We start from the raw sequence: 20,983 nt of genomic DNA on the forward strand, positions 1-20,983 counted from the left end.
AGGAGGAAGGTGGAAATTAGATGAGCTTAGTCAAATGAGCCTTGCCTGGAGGATCCTGGATTTATGTCAGCAGCAGTATGGAAAGATCAGTGTTGTGAAGCCCAAGCATGAGGGCAGAGAGAGAGGGATGGTCGTGAGCTCTGAGATGTTTGTGTTGTGGGGGTGGGGTGGGTAGAGAGGTTGGAAGACAGGGCTAGAGGGTTTGGATCTGTCCGGGGTACTGGGAACGAGGGGCCTGCCAACAGCTCAGTGGTAAGTAGGAATGGTTGGCGATGTGAGTGGTGCAGTAGGACCCTGACTCCATCATGGGTGGGCACACAGACAGGGGCATGGTCCCCAGGCAAGAAGGCTGCAATCCTCGGTAGTCCATCTGGGCCTGGGAGGAACATAGTGGCAAGGGTGTCTTCTCTGAGGAGTTAGGTAGAATTTCAAGGAGGCTGGGTTCCACTTCCTCATAGGCATCTGAGACTGCAGCCTTGGGCTGGGAGAGATGTGGGGATAGGAGTCTGAATTAGAGCAGATCCTGTGGGAGGAGGACCTGGATGGTGTAGGAAGGAGGGTTTGGCTGGGGCTAGGGCCCAGGGATGGTATGCTGGTGGGCAAGGGCCTTGCAAGGATCCAGCTCCAGGCAGGGTGGTAGTGGGTAGGTGGGAGGGGGTGCACTCACCGGACTCAGGGCTGCAGTATCCCTAAGGTACTGGCCTAGGACCCGGTGAAGGTCTGGAAGTGAGGGCCACAAGGCATGCCTCAGACTCCTTGGGGAGAAGGAAGAGAAAGACACTGTCATGGGAGTGCATTGAGAGGGAGGAGGAGAGCACTGAGGCGGGTCAGTGGGGGGGCAGTGAGGTGGGGGAGTAAGGCTTGGAGAGGTAGGAGTGTAGTCAAGGCAACCAAGTAAAGTGGAAGAGCATAGGTGCAAAGGAAAGCTCAGGCAGGGAAGGGACGTCCAAAAAGGGGTTTGCGTGTCCTCAAGCATTCCTGCTTCAGGGCCTCTGCACTCTCTGTTCTCTCTGCCCGGAACATTCCATTTGTTCCCTCCTTTCATTGAGGTCTCTGCTCAAATGTCATCTTGACAGAGAGGCCTTCCCTGACTACCTTGTCTAAAATATGCCACCTCCCTTCCCCAGCACACTCTCTCTCCTGCTCTGCTTTATTTTTCTTTATAGCACTTGACTTATTGTATACTTATTATGTTAATATATATATTTGTTTTTGTCTGTCTCACCCCACTAAAATGTAAGCTCCATGAGAGCAAAGAGTTTGTCTAGTTGCTCACTCCTGTATCTCCAGGGTATTGAACAGTGTCTGGTCCATAGTAGGTGCTCAAGAAATTAGTGGAGTGAATGAATGAAGAGAACCAGGGGGGCTTACTATTAAGTTACTGGGGAAGGTGGTCTATCTGGGAAGAGTATGGGCTAAGGTATGTTGGGGGAACCTCCAATTCTTTAGGCTCATATTTCCACACGGAGGGACTTTAGCTCAACAACATTTCAGGCCTCTTCCGTGATGTCACTCATATCTCTCCAGGGGAGAAGGAGTGATTTATCTGGTAAATTGGGGAAAAGGAACTGAGTATGTCTGGTTCAGCACCACCTCCCTCTTCTCTCCCAGTTTTTTTATTGGATCTGGCTACCTGCATAGAGGCAACATTCCAGTCTGCTCATATATATGAGTGGATTAAAAGTTCAAAGAAAGACAAGGAGAGATGGGAGCCCAGAAGAGGGGCATCTAACCCAGCCTAAGGCCATCAAAAGAGGCTGCCTGGAGGTCGCCTTCTGAGCTGAGTCTTCCAGAATCAAGAGATGTTACCAGTTGAAGGACTGAACTGGTATGGATTCTATCCTTTATGTTTATGACTTCCAATGATATTTCTCCTCAGCCTTAGCCTTCCCACATAAACAAGTCATTCATTAATAACATTTATTTAAGGGCATGCTATTTGGCAGGCACTGTGCTGAGGATCTAAAGATGACCAAGTAAGGTACAGGGAAGACATATAAAGAAATAAATGCAGTAAAAGGCTACTGGTACTATGATAGAAGTCTGTACTGGGGCACAGAGAGTAGCATAGGGGAAGTTTAGGAAGGGTTTCCTTGGAGTTGGTGAAGAAAGTTATTTAAACATAAATGGATATTAGTCATCCAGGGAGGATATCCCTGGCAGAGGGGACATTGTATGCAAAGGCACTGAGAAATAACTGCCTGACTTGTGGAGGAGATCACCAACAATCTGGTAAGGCTGATGCACAGGGTGGGAGAGGGTGGAAATGCTGGCAGGGGCCAGATTTTGTGGATTCCTGCTGGTCATTTGAGAGTCTGGACTCTATCCTGGGGAGCTAATAATGAGATTTAAGGAGGAGAGTGACAAGTTCATGTGTGCATCTTCAAAAGATTATTCTCGTGGCTGTGGGAGGCTGGATTGGAGGGAGAAGAGGCTCTGCTTCAGTGCATCAGGTAGTGACTGCAGGGCTAGAGAAATGGGGCCACTGTTTGAGCGAGGTTTAGGGGTGGAATGACCAGACCAGACCAGACTGGAGAAGAGGGAGGGAGGCGCCTAAGTGTCTCGCTTGGGTGATGGGTGCACAGTAGCCTTGTTACTGAGATGAGGAGCAAGGAGGTGGGGCTATTTGAGGTGTCCAGCATAGTGGGCATGTTAAAGTTAAGGAGGCGGTGCGACTCCCAGGGGAGACGTGCAGGAAGCGGCTGAAGCCAGAGGCGTGGACATGTGGTTGTCCGGAGAGCAGGTGTCACAGCGTGACCCTGGGATGTTTGTTTAGAGGCCTCCGGCTCCGCCTGGCCGGGGCGGTACCTGTAGTGCGCAGGAAACTGCCACCTCAGCAGCAGCAGGCCCAGGAGGGCGCTGAGGCCCAGCACCAGGAGCAGAGCCGTCACCAAGGAGATCCAGGCTAGGGGACAAAAACACTCAGACCCCGGCAGCCCCTGGCCGGAGCCCCGCCCCCGGGCCCGCCAGACCCCGCCCTGGCTCCGCCCCTCACGGGCCCGGGGCGCCGCTGTCGTTTGCGCAGCCGCAGACCGGTACGGCCGGAGCCCCGCCCTCGCTGCGCCGGCGCCTCTCCACTCGCGCAGCCGCAGACTGCCTTTGCCCCGTGGGGCCCTCACCCGTCTCGGAGGCGGTCTCCACCCTCACTGGGTCCGACCAGGCGCTCCAGGGGCCTTGGAAAGTGGGGCCGTGGAGTCTGGCGCGAAGCTGTAAACGGTAGCGAGAGCGCGGGCGTAGCTCCAAGGTCACTCCCTGGGCCCCGAGAAGCGGCTCCAGCACCTGCGCAGAGGAGAAGCGAGCGGGTGGTCAGGCTTCTGCGGCCGGCGTTTGTTGGACCAAAATCCTATCGCTTTGAATCCCCAGGGATACCCCCCGTAGAGCCTTACTGACAGAAAACACGCATACTGGCGGAAACGTGCAAGATAGAACATCCAAACGGAGAGCCTCTCCCCATGACCGCGGCCTCGCCCTGTCCGAGGCACACCCCGCCTGAGAGAACCGCGTCCCCAACACACGCTCTGACACAGAGACCTCATCTGCACAGAGGACTACTCATCTTGACACATATATACGATAGATAGTTACGATACGCCCCAACAGAGATCCTGGTGCGCACACACTGATCAGGACACACGGACATCCTGCCAGAAGTGCTCACCTGAACTCTAGGTCCCGCGATGGAAACCAGACACACTCAGATACTCAGGGCCGCATGGACCGTTCACAAGAACACGCATTCAGCAGAGGATGCCAGAATTGTGCTAGGTACGGGAGGTACAAGGACAGACTCCAAGCAGGGGGTACAAGCATCACATGTACAAGCAGGAAGACTTTATTAACTTAATCATTTAGCAAACGTTTATGGACTGCTTGGGATATGCCAAGCGTTATGCTAGGCACTGGCGAAAAAGAGAAATGCAACATGGTCTCTCACATGTCTAATGAGGAACACATGCAAACAAGCAAATAATTACAACAGGTAATTAGTGCTGTAATAATGTAAGTAAGGCATTATGGGAGCATGAAGAAGCATGTAATGCTGCTTGAGTTGCTTGGTTGGGAGTTACAGAGTAGTGCAGTGTGCTAAGAGCATGGATGGGCAGGCTGGATGGTCAAAGATGAGGTGAAGGCAGCGGTAGTAGGGATTTGAGGACGTTAGTACAATAAACTCAACTGACTTGTTGATAAATGGGGGAAGGGGGAAGGGACAAAGGAAAAGGAAAAGAGTCAAGGATGCTTCCAGGCTTGGGTAACTGGGTAAGTGGTAGTGCTGTTATCAGAGACAAGGAACAGAGAAGTAAGTTTGAGGAAGAAAGACTGTATGGTTCCATCTTGTTACGTTCAATAACAGTCAAAACTTATCAGTGGTAATGTCAGAATAGTGATTACCTTGGAGGGAGGGGTGTGACTGTAGGGGGCACGAGGAGCTTCTGGGGCACTAGAAGTAACCTGTATCTTGATCTGGGTAATGGTTACATGGCTGTATACATATACATCAATTGTATATTTAAGATTTGTGTACTTTACTGTATGTAACTTATAGGTTGATAAAAAAGTAAAAGAAGGGGCGGGCCAGGTGGTACAGTGGTTAAGTTCGCTCGTTCCTCTTCCGTGGCCTGGGGTTCGCCGGTTCGGATTCTGGGCGGGGACCTACTCACTGCTCATCAAGCCATGCAGAGGCGGCGTCCCACATAGAGCAACTAGAAGGACCTAACCAGGATATGCAACTATGTACTGGAGCTTTGGGGAGAAAAAAAAGAAGATTGGCAACAGTTGTTAGCTCAGGGCCTATATTCCTCAAAAAAAAAAAAGTGAAATAAGTTTGGGGAGGAAAATGAGTTCAGTTTTGGGTATATTGAGCTTGAAATGCCCTGGGGGGCTTTTAGGTAGAGCTGCCTGGTAAGAAGTTGTATATACATGTGGCAAATGAGAATAAAAGTAGAGAAAGAAACTAATATTTAACTAATGTATATTGAGCACCTTCTGTATGCCAGACAGTATGCTATATATATATATATATATATATATAATTTTTACTACAACTCTAGAAGGTAGATAGCTTTATCCCCATTTCACCAATGAGGAAACAGACTATGATGTAGAAGTTCCTTTCTGTATGGGGGTATTGTTAAAGTATAGTTGTTAAAACCATGGAGTTGAAGCACTCACCTAGGGAGAGCATATATGTTTATCTAGAGGAGAAAAGAGCCTAGGACGGGACTGTAGGAAGCACAACATGTTAAGGAAGGGTGGAAAAGGAGGAGCCAGGAAAGGAGAGTGAGAAGGTTCAGTCTGAGAGGTAGTATGAGAATCAGGAGAGACTGATATCCCAAACACAAAGGGAAGAGAAAATTTTAAATGGGAGTAGTCAGTGTTGTCAGATGCTGAAGAGAGATTAAGATACCAGTTGAATCAGATAAGCATAGATATGTAAGCCCATGCATAGATACATGGACACCTTCACTCCTGATCACAGACGTGGTGAAACTCAGGAATACCCCATGTAGTGATGTCTGTGGGCATTTGTTCCTTGACTGTACCTTCCAGTCCTGATGGCTTTCTCCTGTGTATCGGAGCTGATAGCAGGTCTCTTGGGCTGCCCAGGATGATGGGTGCTGCCACTCCAATTCCAGCTGCCCACTGGAGACCTCTCTCCAGTGCAAGTTTGGAGTGGGGATGAGCACTACAGGGATGTCAGCAGGGACTGGCCTAAGCCCTTCTGTGCATGAGACACCATGCCACCAGGGCCGTGGGTCACAAGTTGTCAAGAGTTGGTGATCCTGGGCGTGGGGTCAGGTACAGTAGGAGTGGGAACTATGTAGGAGGAAAAAGGAAGAAAGTTCTTACCAGCCTGGTGGATCCAGAAGGGGGAGCCCAGGTAGCTGTGAACAGCACCCTGCGCTGTGGTCATCTCCACAAGGATGTGAATAACACTGTCATTTTGTGACTTGAAGTGGCAGCGGGTGAACTGGGAGGGCTGTAATCCTGGATTTTTCTCCTCCTCTTCACACTTCTCCCAGATGGGGTCCCTAAGAATCAGCCCCATAGAGTCATTGAATCAGGCCTGCCTCAGAGACTAGTCCTGATACTCCCCATCCCACTGGGGCTATGGCCTGCATGGATTATAATCTAACTGCTCCTTGGGATGGGCCTCCAGGCTTTCTCTCTGTTGTCATGCCATAATATTTTGTTTTCTGAAGTTTGCTTTGGTGTCCAGCCTCTTCCTCTTTAAGGAAAGAGGTAGATAATACATGAAAACAGCATGGGCTGTAGAGGTCAGGACTGGCCTCTTTGGTGTATAACTTTGGGCAAATTACTTGATTCATCTGTGCCCCAGTTTCCTAATTTGTAAAATGGGTTAATAATATCTACTTCACAAGATTGTTTCAAAGATTAAAGAGCCTTCATCTTTCTGGAGGAAAACATCCTTATGTTTTTAATCTGTTCTCATACACCAGTGCCCTTCGTCACCTCTCCATGTTATTTTACTGTTCGATTATTACAACAGCCCCCTAACTGGCTTTTCTACCTCCACTTTCGCCGCTCCCTTCCATTTCTTCTCCACATGGCTGCCAGAATTTGCTTCCAAAATGTTGATCTGATGGTGTCCAGAATCTATCACAGATCTGTGCATTTATTTTGATCTTTATCACTGCCAAATTAGATCAAACTGCCATTATCTCTTGCCTGGATTAAGGCAAATTTCTAACTGATGATCCTGCTTCTACTCTTACTTCTTCATAATTTCACAGAGAAACATATCTTTTAACAATGTAAATCATATCATGTCACTCTTCTGCTTAAAATCCTTCAATGGCTCGCCATCCCACCTGAAGTGAAATCCAAACTCCATACCAGGGCCTACAGGACTCTATATGATTTAGTCCCTTCCTACCTTGCCATTCTCATCTCCTACAATTCTCACACCAGTTGGCCACCCTTCATCCACACAGGCCTTCTTTCTGTGCTACAAATGTGCCAAATGCACTGTCTGTTTGCTTCACCTTGCCCTGGATTGCTCTGACTCTAGATGTCCACATCACTCGCTCCTTCTTGCCACTCAGGTCTCAGCTCACCTGCCACCTCCTTGGTGAGGCTTTCTCTGACCACCAGTCTAAATTAGCAACCCCCCCCCCACTTAGTCTTTATCATATAACCTTGTTTCTTTATTTCTTTACTTGTTTGTCAACCCCTTCTTTCCTCTCATTAAAATGTAAGCCCCAACAATGCTGGAACCTTTTCTGTTTTATTTGTCACTCTATCCCCAGTGCCTGGCACATAGTCACCTTCAATAATTGTTTATTGAACAAATGAATCATGTCTCTTTCCTGATTATAACCCCTAAGTGGGTAGCTATTATTAAAATTATTTATCATTTTATGTATTTATATGTTTACTCATTTATTCAACAAATAATTGATACTATATGCCAGACACTGTGCTAGTCCCTGTGAATACGTAGAGGAATAATCTTCAAGGAGCTCTCATTTCAGTGGGAGAGGCAAAAAAACAAACAGATGGTATTTTTCTATGATGTGTGCAGGCTGGTTTGGGAGCATCAAGGAGGATCATCTAACACAGACTGGGAGGGTCGGAGAATACTTCCTGGACAAGGCAGTGCTTAGACTGAGTCTTGGACTATAAATAGGACAGGCAAAGGGGATAAACAGGCATCCCAGGCACATGCTTGTGCACAGATAAGAGATATGGTGCTTTGGGGGAGATTCTAAATGGTGCAGAGTGCTTTTAGCATAGAGGGCCTGGTGGTGAGTGGTAAATGTGAGACAGCAGACCAAGGTCATGGATAGCTTTGTGGTCTTTCCAAGGAGCTTGAACTTAATCTTGTAGTAATTATGGAGACGTTTAAGGATTTTAAACAGGGAATTGTCCTAATTAGCTTTATACTTTAGGAAGATCACTCTAACTGCAGTTTGTAGGAAAGGATTTGTGGCTAGAAGCAGAGAAATCCATTAAGACACTGTTATGGTTTTCTACGTGCAAAGTGATGAGTATCAGAAAATAGCGTTGTGGCAGCAGTGGGGTAGAGGGAAATAGATGGATTCAAGGGATACTGAAGAGCTAGAAATAACAAGACTGTTTCTGTTTGGACCTGGAGGGTGTAGAAATGGCAGAAGTCCAGGGTGATCTGCATGTTTCAGGCCTGGAATGCTGAGTTGATGGTAGGATGGAGAACGATAAGAGGAGGAGCAGGTTTTGGTAGAGGAAATGATGACTTCAGTTTTGCCACCCTTTAATCTATTCACAGCACCTCCATACTATGGAAATCTGTGCAGTTATTGAAAGGAATGAATTACTCTTTTTGTAATGATCTCCAAGACATATTTTTAAGTAAAAAAGTAAGTTAACAAACCATATCTATAATGTGATCCAATTTATATTGAAAACTAAATATTGTGTATAGACATATGTAAATGCATACAATAACTGGAAGAATACATTAAGACTGTTAATAGTGGTTTTTTCATTATTCACTCATTCAATAAGTTTTTACTAATGTTTACTATGTTCCAAGCACTGTGGTAGAGGTGAGAAGACATTGGTGAGTAAAAACAGACACTGACTTTGCCCTCATGGATCATGTGTAGTCGAGATCAGCCTTTCTCAACTGGAGTTGTGAGAGAGAATTCTATTATCAATCAAATAACCACATCAAGTATAAATGTAAAATTGTAACTATGAGAAGTACTTAAGAAGGAGAGGTACATGGTACAACAAGGATGTATAATGGTGCTATTGGACCTAATGAGGAAGGTCAGGGGAGGGTTCCCTGAGGAGGTGACATTTGAGTTGAGATCTGAAGGATAAGCAGAAGTTAAGTAAAGACAGGAGGGTTGGGTAAACAGCATGTGCAAAGACCCAGAGGCAGGAGGGAATATGGCAGATAGGAGGGAACCAAAGAAGGCCAGTGCTCAGCATAGAGAGCAGAAGGCAGCAGAGTATAAGATGAGCTGAAGGCATAGGTAGGGGCTGAGTCTTTTAGAACTTTATAAGGCCACAGTAGAGTTCTTTTCTCTATCCTAAGATCAATGGGAAGCTATTGAAGATTTTTAAGCAGGGAGCGTTATGTTCATTTTTGCATTTTTAAAAGATTGCTTCAGCTCCCGTGTGGAGAACGATTTGGAGGATTCACGAGGTGATCAGTTAATAAGTCTTCTCAGTAGCCCAAGAGAGAGATGATGATTGCTTGTACTAGGATAATGGCAGTGATGAACAAAAGTAGACAGATTCCAGAGATATTTAATAGGTAAAATCAACAAGACTTGGTTAGAGATTGGATTTGGAGGGACTGACAGATCAGTGAGGTGTTTGGTGGAAATTCTTGAAGGTCAGGCGAAGTTTTGATTGGATTTGATAGATGGTGGAAAGTTGCGGTATATATTTGAGTGGGGGAAAGCCATGCAAAGTTTGAGTTTAACAAAGGTCACTCTGTCAGCAGCATGAGGGATAGATTGGAGGTGAATGAGACTGTAGGCTGTTGGAATGGTCCACGTGTCATGATTAAAGCTGAACTAAACCAAGGCATTCCCAGTAGGAATGGAGAGAGGTTGAGAAGATAAAATACCCACTGGAGGATGAGAGCATGGAGGCCATTTGGTTTGGGGACAAGAGACGGGAATGAAGAGGACCAAGAACAATCTCTCCCTTCTTTCTGCAAGATTGTGCGTCTCTCGCATGACAACAAACTCAATCATGAGTTCAACTCTCACCTGTATCTGGGGCAGCACCGTGCCCTGCTGTGGTAGAAGAAGCCTTGGGAGCTAGCATGGTCTTGTTGTTGCCACTGACAGGTAACATTCTTCAAGTCCAAGGTGAAGCATTGTAGTCCGATTTCCACTGAAGTGAGAGAAGAAAGTCCCATCAGGGCCTACATGCTCCTACTGTATGGGGCATCCAAGTGATCTTTACATACATAACTTGGAATATTTACTTCTATTCTTTGTTCTCTTCCTGAACATAGTGGCAAACTCTGTCCAGTGGCAAGTTTGAGGTCATCAGGAAGGACCATGGTTCCCAGAGCTTCCATATCCAGCCTAGGCCTCCCTAGAGATCTTTTCTGTCTCCTCCCCATCTCTCCACTCCTTTGTTGACTCACCTGCATCTCCAGGCAGGTCCATGGTCACAGGGAGGGACCAGGATCCCCAGGAGCCATGGAGGGAAACCCCATCAGGTTGGCTGCGCAGCTGGAGCCAGTAGGAGTTACCAGGCTGGAGCCCTGAGATGAGGCAGCTTCCACCCATCACTATCAGAGATGGAGCCTTGGGAGAAGAATCCCAGCCTCAAAATCTAGGTCAGCCTCTCAGCCAAGACAGCCTCCATCTCCTATATTTGAAGCCCCACAGCATGCCTATGGAGAGAGACTCAGTTCCTCCCTGAGGAACTGTGTGGATGGATATGCACCAGACTGGGGGCCAGGTCAGTGGGTTTCAGGTGGTGTTCAGGGCTTTTTAGGGAAATCCCCATTAACTTGGAGGCCTGAAGCTCTCAATTTTTTTGGTGTGAGTGACCCAAAGTGGGAGTTCCCTAAATAGACATAACTCCTGAGGGCTAATCAGAGCCTATACTAACTCCCCAAGGACCAACCCAGTCTGGAATCCCCAAAGTATGGCCTGTCCTTACTTGGGGCAAAATTGGGAGTAGGAGATAGGAGGTGGAGCAGAAGAAGGCCAGGATACTTCTCTAGTTGGGGAGGTCTGCTCTGGTCCATCCTGTGCGGGCATCATGGGCTGAGCACATAGTGGCTGGTCCCAAGCTGGGACTGGGTTTGGCCTCCGCAGAGCTGGGCAGCAGGTTTCTGTGGACAGCAGCTGCATGACTGTGGGACCAGTGGAGTTCCTGGGATCCTTGGGGCCGTAGCGGAGTTCGTACCTCAGGAAATCACTGATTTCGGGAGCAGGGGCCTCCCAGCTGATCTGAAGTTCCCCTGGCTGGCTCCCGCCCATGGCCTTGATGATACTGGGGGGAGATGGCCGGCCTGAGGGAAAGACAGGGCACATCAGAACTCTCTGAGTGCCACAGTCTACGAGTCAGCCTGTGGACTGTAGAGAGGGGTACTGAAGGGTGGATTGGGGGCAGCCCCTGGGTTCTAAATGATCACGGGCCATGGCTTTCTTGGAGCGCAGGGCAGGGCAGGGAGGCTCCTTATCCTGTTCTCCTTTTCTCAGGAGAACAGTGACCTGATTGCAGTTTTGTTAGACTTAGTGCTCCTCAAGAGCAGGGACCTCTTTTCATCTCTGTACCCTTGTCACTTAGCACAGTGCCTAGCACATAGCATGTATTCTGTAACTGTTGAATAAGTGTGTAAATGAATAGGTTAATGATGGGAGGACCAGGGTGTCTCTGATGTGAAATGAAGTCTAGCTCTGGATTCCAAGGCTGGGAGGAATGATAAGGGGATCTTGAGATGCCTCTGGAGGCCTGGTAATAAAGGGCATCCAAGTTGTCCTGAAAGAGCACACACCAGCCTGATTCTAGGAGCTGGCCTGGGAGCAGCAGATAGAGGGGCCAGGGTGACAGGAGGATGGCCCTTACCTACACTATCCACAAAGAGCACCTGCTGGGTCAGAGTCTGGTTCAGAAACATGTTCTTCACCCAGAGGTGCAGTGGAGAGAAGAGGCGAACTTCATCCTGGGCTGGAAACTGGCACACGTATCGGGTTCCAAAGGGAAGCATACTCTGGGATCTCAGGGGGCAGGCACGGGGCTTCTCCCTGTGGGCATAGGAGAAATCCATCCTACCTACATGGCCACCATGCCCGGCTCTGAGGACCCAGGCCTGGGCCCAAGACCAACTTCTGTTTCCATTACTACCATTTTTCTTCTCAGTGCCTGGGATAGGTGGGAATAGGGGTTGTGTGGGGGCTTGAGATGGCTATATCCATCCAAAGCGCCTCTGTTCACTAGGGGCTACTTAGGGGATGTACTTGGAGTAGTCCTCTGATAGGGCCAAAGGCAGGGAGGCTACTGAAGTGGGGCTTAGCTGAGGTCAGGACGGGACAGGTACAGGGGAGTGGGGCACAGCCCAGCACATACCCTGGGTAGGCATACAGCAGCTGGTATGTTCCACTGGGCGCTGCCTCTTCCTCATCCCAGAAGCAAGTGAGGTCCTCAAATGTTCGAGAGAAACAGTTCAGGGGCTTTGAGTCCGAGGCCAGCGAAGAGGCATCTGAGGAATAGCTGGGGAGTGGGCTCTGGGTCCTCCCAGGTATGTTTATGGGCAAGAGTAGGGGACCAGTGGGAGCCTCCTACCTGGCACCCCTCCCAGAGCTCCCTCTTCCTGGGTATAGGTGATCTCCACCCTCCACACACCTCACCTTGGCTGGTGACTTGTGCCAGGTGTTCGGGGGCCAGGAGGAGGCAGGAGGTGACCACCAAGAGGGCCCAGGAGGGCATCTTCTCCGGCACTGTGTGCCTGCCTTAGCCCATCCTCCCTTCAGGAAGCTGGGCCCCAATCCCCTCCCGGGCCAGCCCCTCAGGTTCCTGTCAGATACAGCCCCACGTCCTGTCCTTGTCCCTGCCCCTGTGGGGCCCATCCAGACCACACTGGGGCCAGGGGCTAGGGGCCAGGGGAGGGGGAGTGGGAGTGGGCAGGAGTGTAGGAGGAATTTGAAAGAGAAGATACAGGCCTTTTGGTAGGAGGGAGATGGGGGTTACATTTTTGACCATGTACCAAAAGGAGACTAAGCCTCTGTGTGTGTCTCCGTTAACTGTTGTAGAAGAGTGTCCAATCAACGAGAATAGCAACATTTACTGAGCATTTACTCTGCTGCCATGTGTTAAGCACTTTATTGGCTCAGCTAATCCTCACAATAGTCTTATTATTTCCATTATAGAGATGAGGAAACTGAGGTGCAGAGAAGTTAAGGATTTGCCCAAGGTCACTTACCTACTAAAAGGTAAAGCTCAGGAGCTCAAGCTTCAGGTTCCAAGTGCTTAACAACCATGCCGTGCTACTGGCGGTGTCATCAGCCAAGAAGTGACTGTCTGCCTCACAACCATGACAAAATGGTGGCTATTTCTACTTTAATAGGTTATGTAACATGCACAAATAAACACATTCTCCTTGGAACTGGACGTGCCTTCTTCATTGCGGGTGGCTCCCACAGCTGCCTTTAGTCCTTTGCTACTCAAAGTGTGTTCTGTAGACCAGCAGTAAAAGCATTACCTGGGAGCTTGTTAGAAATGCAGAATCTTAGGCCCCACCCCAGACCTACTGAAACACAACCTGCACTTTATCGAAATCCCCAGATGATTCAAAGTTTGAGAAGCGCTGGTCTTCAGTACTTTTGCCTGGTGGGCTCAGAATCAGGGGATGTTTGGTCTCAGCTCTTCAGGTCATACTCCACATTAGGAGTAGAAGCATGAGTATGATCCCTTCTCTGAAGCCCAGGCCTCCTCCTCCCAGGAGTGCTGTAACTCTGGGTGGCTTTCATGCCAACTCTCAGGAGCTTCAACTCTTGCATGGTGTGGGAGGAGTACATGCCACGTGAACTCCCACATTTAGCCCCTCTGGCCTTGCTGGGGCTCCCATTACTGGCTCTGCACACTAAGTGTTCTCAGTATCACCTTTCTCTCTTCCTCTTGAATTAATGTTACTAACAGAATTATGGGAGGAGGAAGGAGGGGGTAGATCCTCCTGTGAGGTCTTATTTTCTCTGGCACCATTTCTCTGCAAGAAGTCCCTGAGCCAGGTTTGTCCCAATTCCTATCCAGCTCTCAGGTTACAAAGGAACAGCTTCCTCTGCCCAATGGGGATGACTTTGGATGCCTTCCCCAACCCCCAATCAAGGACCACCTAATCTCTGTCAGGTCAAGTGAGAGGGGAAACACAGTTTTAATGTCCACATAGTCCCATGGCTTTGATGCTGTGTATATGCTGGTGACTTCAAAATTCATATCTCCAGCTGTGAGTTTGTCCTGGGCTCTAGCTTTGGATCCCCAACTGCCTACTTGGCATCTCCACTTGCATGTCCACTGGGCATTTGATATTTAAGATGGCCAATATAAAACCCTTGATTCTGGTTCCCACCCCTAAACCTGTTTTTTTTCCCCTCTAGTCTTACTCACCTCTGTAAATGGCACCACTATCTATTCAGTTGATCAAACTCAAAACCTCAGGGCTCCTTGATTCCTATCTTTCTGTTACCCGACATTCAGTTCATTAGCAAGTCCTGTCAGATATTCTTTCAAAATGTACTGAATCTGAACACTTTTTACCATTTCCACTGCTACCGTCCTGGTCAAAGTCTGGGTTACTGCTGTAGCTTCCTAACTGCCTCCTCTCTTACCCCCAGTCCATCTTCCACATAAGGAAGTGAGGTGTTTAAAATGCAAATCAGACTTCACTCCCCTGCTTAAAACCCTCTAATGATTTCCTACTGCACTTAGCATAAAATCCAAACATCTCCTAATGGCACACAAGGTCCTGCCTGACCTGACTCTTGCCTACTCAAATCCCATCTCCTACCACTCTCAACCAGCCACAGTAACCTCCTCGTGTCTCTGGTCTTAATCCTTATCACACTCAACCTTCCTGCACCGTGTGATAGTCTCCTCCTTCCTTGGGTTCTACAATATGTCATATTCTCCTGCTTTCCTCCTACCTCCTAGAACATTCTCTCCTAGTTTCTTTCTTTCTTTGCTCTTTCTCTTAAATGTTGCCATTCCCTAGGTGTCCTTCCTTCACCCTTAATATTCCCTGAGTGATTTCATGGCTTCAGTTCCATCTATATACTAGTAACTCCTAAGACTTTACCACTATCTTGAACTTCAAAGTCTCGGTTACTTATTGGATGTCTTGATTTGTTGTTCCAAAGGCACTTCAAACTCACCAAGTCCCAAATAGAACTATCACTAACTCCCATACATCCTTTTGGACCTTCTCTTCCTGTGTTCTGCATCTCACCCTAGGTTACCTGGGCATCTAAACCTGAAACCTGAAAGTTGTCCTCAGTCTTCATTCTCCCTCCACTCCTGCATCCAAGTCTTACCAAGTCCTGTGACTTATACAGGGATGCAGAAAAATAGTGGTTAAAGGTGCAGAGCCCACAAGACAAAGGGCTTGTCTATGGCTGTCAGAGTTGTGATGGGGGCTTTCTGCTCCTGCCTGGAAGGAGGTATACCTGTCCCTGTCACTTTCTCACTTTTCTCTGCTTCCACACAGCTGGAAAAAGGACATCCCCAGTCTTTTGCTTCTTAAGCATATCAAACAGGAACTGGAACAGGTCTAGGGGAAAGGTCTTAGGTCTGTCTACTCTTTGGACAAAGAGTCTAGCAGTTTCCTTAAGGTCTAACCCAGGTCAGCAGGCCTAGGCTTTTCTGTTGGGATATAAGGCCAAAGCCCCGGCTTATGAAAGCCTGTGTCTAATGTCTGTGCAGCCGTTGCTGAGAGAACTCAAGGGGTTGCTGGATGACGACCGGCTCAGGCAGGAGTGCGCTGGTAAACTGCTCTCTGGAGGTGGAGGAGGGGAGCACTGTTTTGTAGCATTTGCTGCTTTTTGTGGTGTAAATACTCCACCATGGCCAATTTCAAGCTACTAACATGATGTCACTGAATAGTGATTGGGAAGAGAATTAAGCTCTCATCAGCCCATCCCTGTCCCCTTGCCTTCTATCTCCCAATTTTCCCAGATTTCCCAACACCTGCCATATTTCTCCAGTCAGAAAGTCTGGGATAGGTAGCTCTAGGCACTGGAGTCTCCATCTCTCCATCTCTTTTCCAACATTGCCAAACTTCTCTCCAAAACGATTGTTCCATTTACACCTCTAGCAGTGTGTTAGAGCACTGTATTTTCCTCACACCTTTGTCAATGTTTTAAGTTTGCCATTCTGATAGTTGACAAGTGGTATCTCCTTACTCAGTGCTTTTTTGAAGCTCAAATTTGCTTTTATTCTTTCCCTGATCAAAATCCTTTCATGGCTCCACATGATCCTTTGGACCAAGAGTCATCTCTCGATGCTGGAACACAAGCCCTTACACCTGTCATCTTCCGTTCCTGGAGTCTCTCCCTCAGGACGCTCCCTCCACCACTTCCAAAACCCAGTCCCCCTTCCTGCCACAGGGCCTTGTTTCCTTACTTCCTCAGGCACAGGACCCTCCAACCTCTCAGCCTGTTGGAACTTTCTTTGTGATTCAAGACCTATCCCCAAGTCACTTTTGGGGAGTCTTTTCTTATCCTCCAACTATGTGTAATGGGAAAAAAGGCTAATTAAAAATAGAGAAATGCAATTCACATTCCTTTCAGAGATCTTGTAGCTCTTTTGTGATCAGAAATAATTTGATGAGCCTTTGGGCATGGCCTTGATAGGAAGGAGTTAGAGAGCTAAATTTGCTGAATATGAAATCAATGAGAATTTTGGAGTGTACTGTGATAACTCCAGAGATGAAGGAGGAGGGCTGGTAAGTGAAAGACGGCAAACTGAGGAGAAGAAAGCTTCACCAGTGAGAAATTCCAGTAGAAGGACTGCTGGAAGCAAGTTTCAGAACAGTGATGCCTAATACTCAGTTTTAAGTTTACTCCCTATTCTGTGAATGCCTCGCTTCCCTGGAGCATCCCCAAACATTCAGTAAAAGTGTCCTACACACAAAACTGTATATTCATGGTATTTTAGGAACAAAGGGAGAAAGGTATCCATCTTGAGTTGAGAGAGGCTGGCACCCACAGCAAGTGAGCAACCCAGTGATCAAGAACTGAGCAAGAGCAGGAATTCAGATTGAGAGGCGATCATGAGGATGTAAACCCTTGAAGAGTCTAGTAAAACTAGAGGAGGTCGTGGACTTCCCAGAGAATGAGGAATAGGGGCTGAGCTATTCTAATTGGACGTAAATGGAAAAGGTAACCCTAAAAGGTTGCAAGCCTTGAGAACATTTGGGTTGCATACACACAATCTGTTCTTCCTCTGAGTCCTCCCCAAAATTTTGTGCCTCTGTTGGGGTGTTTTTATAAGTAAGCAGCCGTGCTATGCCTCCACCTTAGCTAGACAGATGGGGACCCCACCAAGTGGGGACTGTCATCTTAACTCACTCCTTCTGGGGTAAAAGTTGGGTGGGAGTGATTCCCTGGTTCCCTATGCCACCATTATCCCACCAGCCACCATTAATGAACACTTGCTATTTGCCAGCGCTGTGCTGATACATCCTCTTATGTCATCACACAATGACTATTAGGTGCCCTTGTCCTTACTTTAGAGAAGAGAAAATGGAGACTGAGATGGATTAAATGATTTGTGTAAAGTCATTAGTAAGGGGTAGAGCTGAGATTTGATTTCAAGTCTGACTCCAAAGCCTGTTCTTTTAACCACTGCGTAGTCACTTCTGACTAGGCCCACTGTTTCCTCCATTTTATTTGTTTATTTAACACTATGTACCTGTACAGGGCCTGGTATGAGTCTCTCCTACAGTGTGAGGCTGGGTTCAAAACACACATTAGGAGAGGCTTAATTCAAGAAAATGGGAAAAGGACCAGTAGGTGCCCAGCAGTGACCCCAAGTGAGAGAGTTGCAGGGGACCCAATTTGGTGAGCCCTCTGTCCTCCTGAGCTGCCCTTACTGAGGCTCTCTCTGAGCCCTGAATCCAAGTCCTGCTGAGGAAACATGAGGACTAGCCCACTACAATCAGACTCCAGTTGGCCTGTCCCACCCTGGGAGAGGGCCAGGGGTGAGATAAGAGGATGCACAGCCCATGGGAGGAGCCTGAGATGCCCAGAGGGCCATGCAGGAAATCACCCCTTCCTTGGGGGGGCGAGAGGGAATGACTCAGGGCTGACTGGTGGCAGTTCTGTTTTTGCAGCCTGGCCAGGCCGGGCTGTAGTGAGAGACCCCTTGGATAAAGTGCTCAGGTTCACCTTCCCCAGCCTCCAGCTTAATGAGGCTTTGAGAGGTGTGTCTTGGTCTTTTCTCTTCCCTTTTCCATCATTTCTCTGGAAACAAGTTTGTGTTGCTGGGCTGGTCTCTTGCTCCAACCCCTGCCCAACCCAGGCCATCCCCTGTGAGAATGTAGACATAGAGTGAAACATTGAGAACTGAAGCTGGTGGGTGTGGGGCAGGTGAGGCTAGAGGCTAGGTGCTCTGTTCCTAGACTGTCTTATCTGTAGTGGGGCTCTGGGTCCTATGGGGCCACAGTGGAAATGTGGGGGTCTTCTGTTGGGGGATGGTGCTCTTGGGCCCGCCCTTAGCCCAGGATCTAGCATGCAGTATGCAATCAGTATATTTGTATTGAATTTTAAAGTTGTGTTACACCCTGATCTGGCCCTTTCCCCCTATGCTAGAGAAGCCGCATAGCATTGTGGCTAAGAGGGGGACTTTGAGACCAGAATATCTAGGTTTGAATCCCAGCTCTGCCATTTACTAGCTATCAGACTTTGGGTAAGTTACTTAACCTCTCTGAACCCGTTTTCTTTTCTGTAAAATGATGATTATAATAGTACCTACCTGATAGGGTTACTGAAGATTGAAGGAATTAATATGTACAAAGTACTCCAAACAGTGCCTGGCAATCAAGTACCATGTTAGTATTAGCTGTTTTTGTTCTTTTAGTGACTGCATCTCCATCAACCGAGTCATCTAAACAGAAGCTTGGCAGTAATTCTGGACTCTTCCCTTTCCTTCCACTCCCATATTCAACCGTGTCCATTCTTGCACCTAAATATTTCTTCTAGTTCATCACCACCACACCATCATTTCTCACCTGTACAACTGGAATAGTCTCTCACTGATCTCCCTGCCTTCATTCTCTCTCTCTTCTAATAGCTTTATTGAGATATAATTCATATACCATACAATTTACCCATTTAAAGTGTACAATTCAATGGTTTTTAGTATATTCACAGATATGTGCAACCACAATCAATTTTAGATCATTTTTATCACCTCAGAAAGAAATGCAGTACCTTTTTCGCTCTCAGCCTCTCATCCTCCCATCTTCCTCCCAGCCCTGAGCAACCGCTAATCTACTTTCTATCTCTATAGATTTGCCTATTCTGGACATTATGTATAAGTGAAATATGAACAAATAAAATATGTGGTCTTTTGTGACTAGCATCTTTTATTTACTCAGCATGGTATTTTCAAGATTCATCCATGTTATAGTGTGTATCAGTACTTCATTCTCTCTTTTTTTTTTTATAATTTTATTTATTTATTTATTTTTTCCCCAAAGCCCCAGTAGATAGTTGTGTGTCATAGTTGCACATCCTTCTAGTTGCTGTATGTGGGACACGGCCTCAGCATGGCCGGAGAAGCGGTGCGTCGGTGTGCGCTCAGGATCCGAACCCGGGCCGCAAGCAGCAGAGCGCACGCACCTAACCTCTAAGCTACGGGGCCGGCCCTTCGTTCTTGTTTAATGGCTGAATAATAGTCTGTTGTATGGATATACCACATTTTGTTTATCCATTCATCAGTTGATGGACAATTGGGTTGTTCCTACCTTTTGGCTATAAAGAAGAATGCTTCTATAAACCTTCACCTACAAGTTTTTGTGAGGACATGTTTTCATTTCTCTTGGATGTATACCTAGGAATAGAATTGCTGGGTCTTATGTTTAACTGTTTGAGGAACTGCCAGACTGTTGTCCAAACAGTTGTACAATGTTGTACAATTGTGCATTCCCACTAGTGCTGTATGAGCGTTCTGATTTCTCTTTGCCAACACTTGTTATTAACAGACTTTTTGATTATAGCCATCCTAGTGGGTATAAAGTTGTATCTTCGTTTTGATTTGCATTTCCCTGATGACTAATCATGTCAAACATCTTTTTATGTACTTATCGGCCGTTTGTATATCTTCTTTGGAGAAATATCTATTCAGATCCTTTGCTTATTTAAAAAATTGGGTTGTCTGTCTCTTTATTATTGAGTTATAAGACTTCTTTATTTATCCAGATACAAGTCCCTTATCAGATATGTGATTTGTGAATATTTTCTCTCATTCTGTGAGTTCTCTTTTTGATAGTGTCCTTTGATGCACAAAAGTTTTCAATTTGATAAAGTCTAATTTATCTATTTTTTATTTTGTTACTTGTACTTTTGGTGTTAAATCTAAAAATCCATCGCCAAATTGGAGGTAATGAAGATTTATCCCTATGTTTTCTTTTAAGGGTTTTGTAGTTTTAGCACTTACATTTAGGTCTTTGATCCATTTTGAGTTAATTTTGTATATAGTATTTGGGTAGGGGGTCCAACTTCGTTCTTTTGCGTATGGCTATTCAGTTGTCCTAGCATCATTTGCTGATGACTATTCTTTCCCCATTGAATGATCTCAGCACCTTTGTTGAAAATAAGTTAACTATAGATTTACACAGATAAAACACATGGGTTTATTTCTGGACTCTCAATTCTATTCTATTGATTTATCTGTTTATCCTTATGCCAGTATCATACTGTCTTGATTTTTGTTGGTTAGTAAGTTTTGAAATTAGGAAGTGTGGGTCCTAAAACTTTGTTCTTCTTTTTCAAGATTGTTTTGGCTATTCTGGGTCCCTTGCAATTCCATATGGATTTTAGAATCAGCTTGTCAATTTCTACAGAGAAACTAGCTAAGATGCTGATAGGGATTGCATTGAACCTGTAGATTGATTTGGGAAATATTATCTTAACAGTATTAAGTCTTCCAATTCATGAACATGAGATGCTTTTCCATTTAGTTAAATATGCTTTAATTTCTTTCAATAGTGTTTTGTAGTTTTCAGAGTATGAGTTTTGCACTCTTTGTTAAATTTATTCCTATTTTATTTTTTAATGCTATTATAAATGGAATTGTTTTCTTATTTTCATTTTCAGATTGTTCATTGCAAGTGTTTTAGAAGAAAACTGATTTTTTATGTTGATCTTGTGGCTTTCAACCTTGCTGAACTCATTTATTGATTCTAATAATTTTTTAGTGTATTGCTTAAGATTTCCTATATACACGATCATATTTTCTGCAAATTGAGATAGTTTTACTTCTTCCTTTCCAGTCTGGATGCTGTTTA

The 20,983-nt window shown here is 46.5% G+C and overlaps 1 protein-coding gene across 1 annotated transcript; it reads right to left on the reverse strand.

Annotated features, from left to right (window-relative positions):
* Positions 1 to 12,411, reverse strand: MPL (MPL proto-oncogene, thrombopoietin receptor). Its single transcript, XM_087446125.1, has 12 exons — positions 12,333 to 12,411; positions 12,052 to 12,184; positions 11,551 to 11,729; positions 10,695 to 10,993; positions 10,115 to 10,277; positions 9,729 to 9,855; positions 5,848 to 6,029; positions 5,541 to 5,719; positions 3,120 to 3,279; positions 2,809 to 2,905; positions 668 to 755; positions 1 to 481 (listed from the first exon to the last, which is right to left on the reverse strand). The coding sequence occupies exons 1-12, from the start codon at positions 12,409 to 12,411 to the stop codon at positions 194 to 196; spliced, it is 1,974 nt and encodes a 657-aa protein (XP_087302251.1). The 3' UTR covers positions 1 to 193.
* Between the last annotated feature and the right edge of the window lie 8,572 nt (positions 12,412 to 20,983).

The sequence above is a fragment of the Ceratotherium simum genome, chromosome 22 (assembly GCF_057802395.1).
Source record: "Ceratotherium simum simum isolate JZ-2026a chromosome 22, ASM5780239v1, whole genome shotgun sequence".
NCBI classification, from domain to species: Eukaryota; Metazoa; Chordata; class Mammalia; order Perissodactyla; family Rhinocerotidae; genus Ceratotherium; species Ceratotherium simum.

Excerpts from the sequence above, each read along its gene's own strand:
- MPL (XM_087446125.1), bottom strand. The coding sequence starts at position 12,411 with ATGCCCTCCTGGGCCCTCTTGGTGGTCACCTCCTGCCTCCTCCTGGCC. Across the intron at positions 12,185-12,332 it reads GGCACAAGTCACCAGCCAAG|ATGCCTCTTCGCTGGCCTCG; the intron begins GTGAGGTGTGTG and ends GCTATTCCTCAG. Across the intron at positions 10,994-11,550 it reads GCTCTTTGTGGATAGTGTAG|GCCGGCCATCTCCCCCCAGT; the intron begins GTAAGGGCCATC and ends TCTTTCCCTCAG.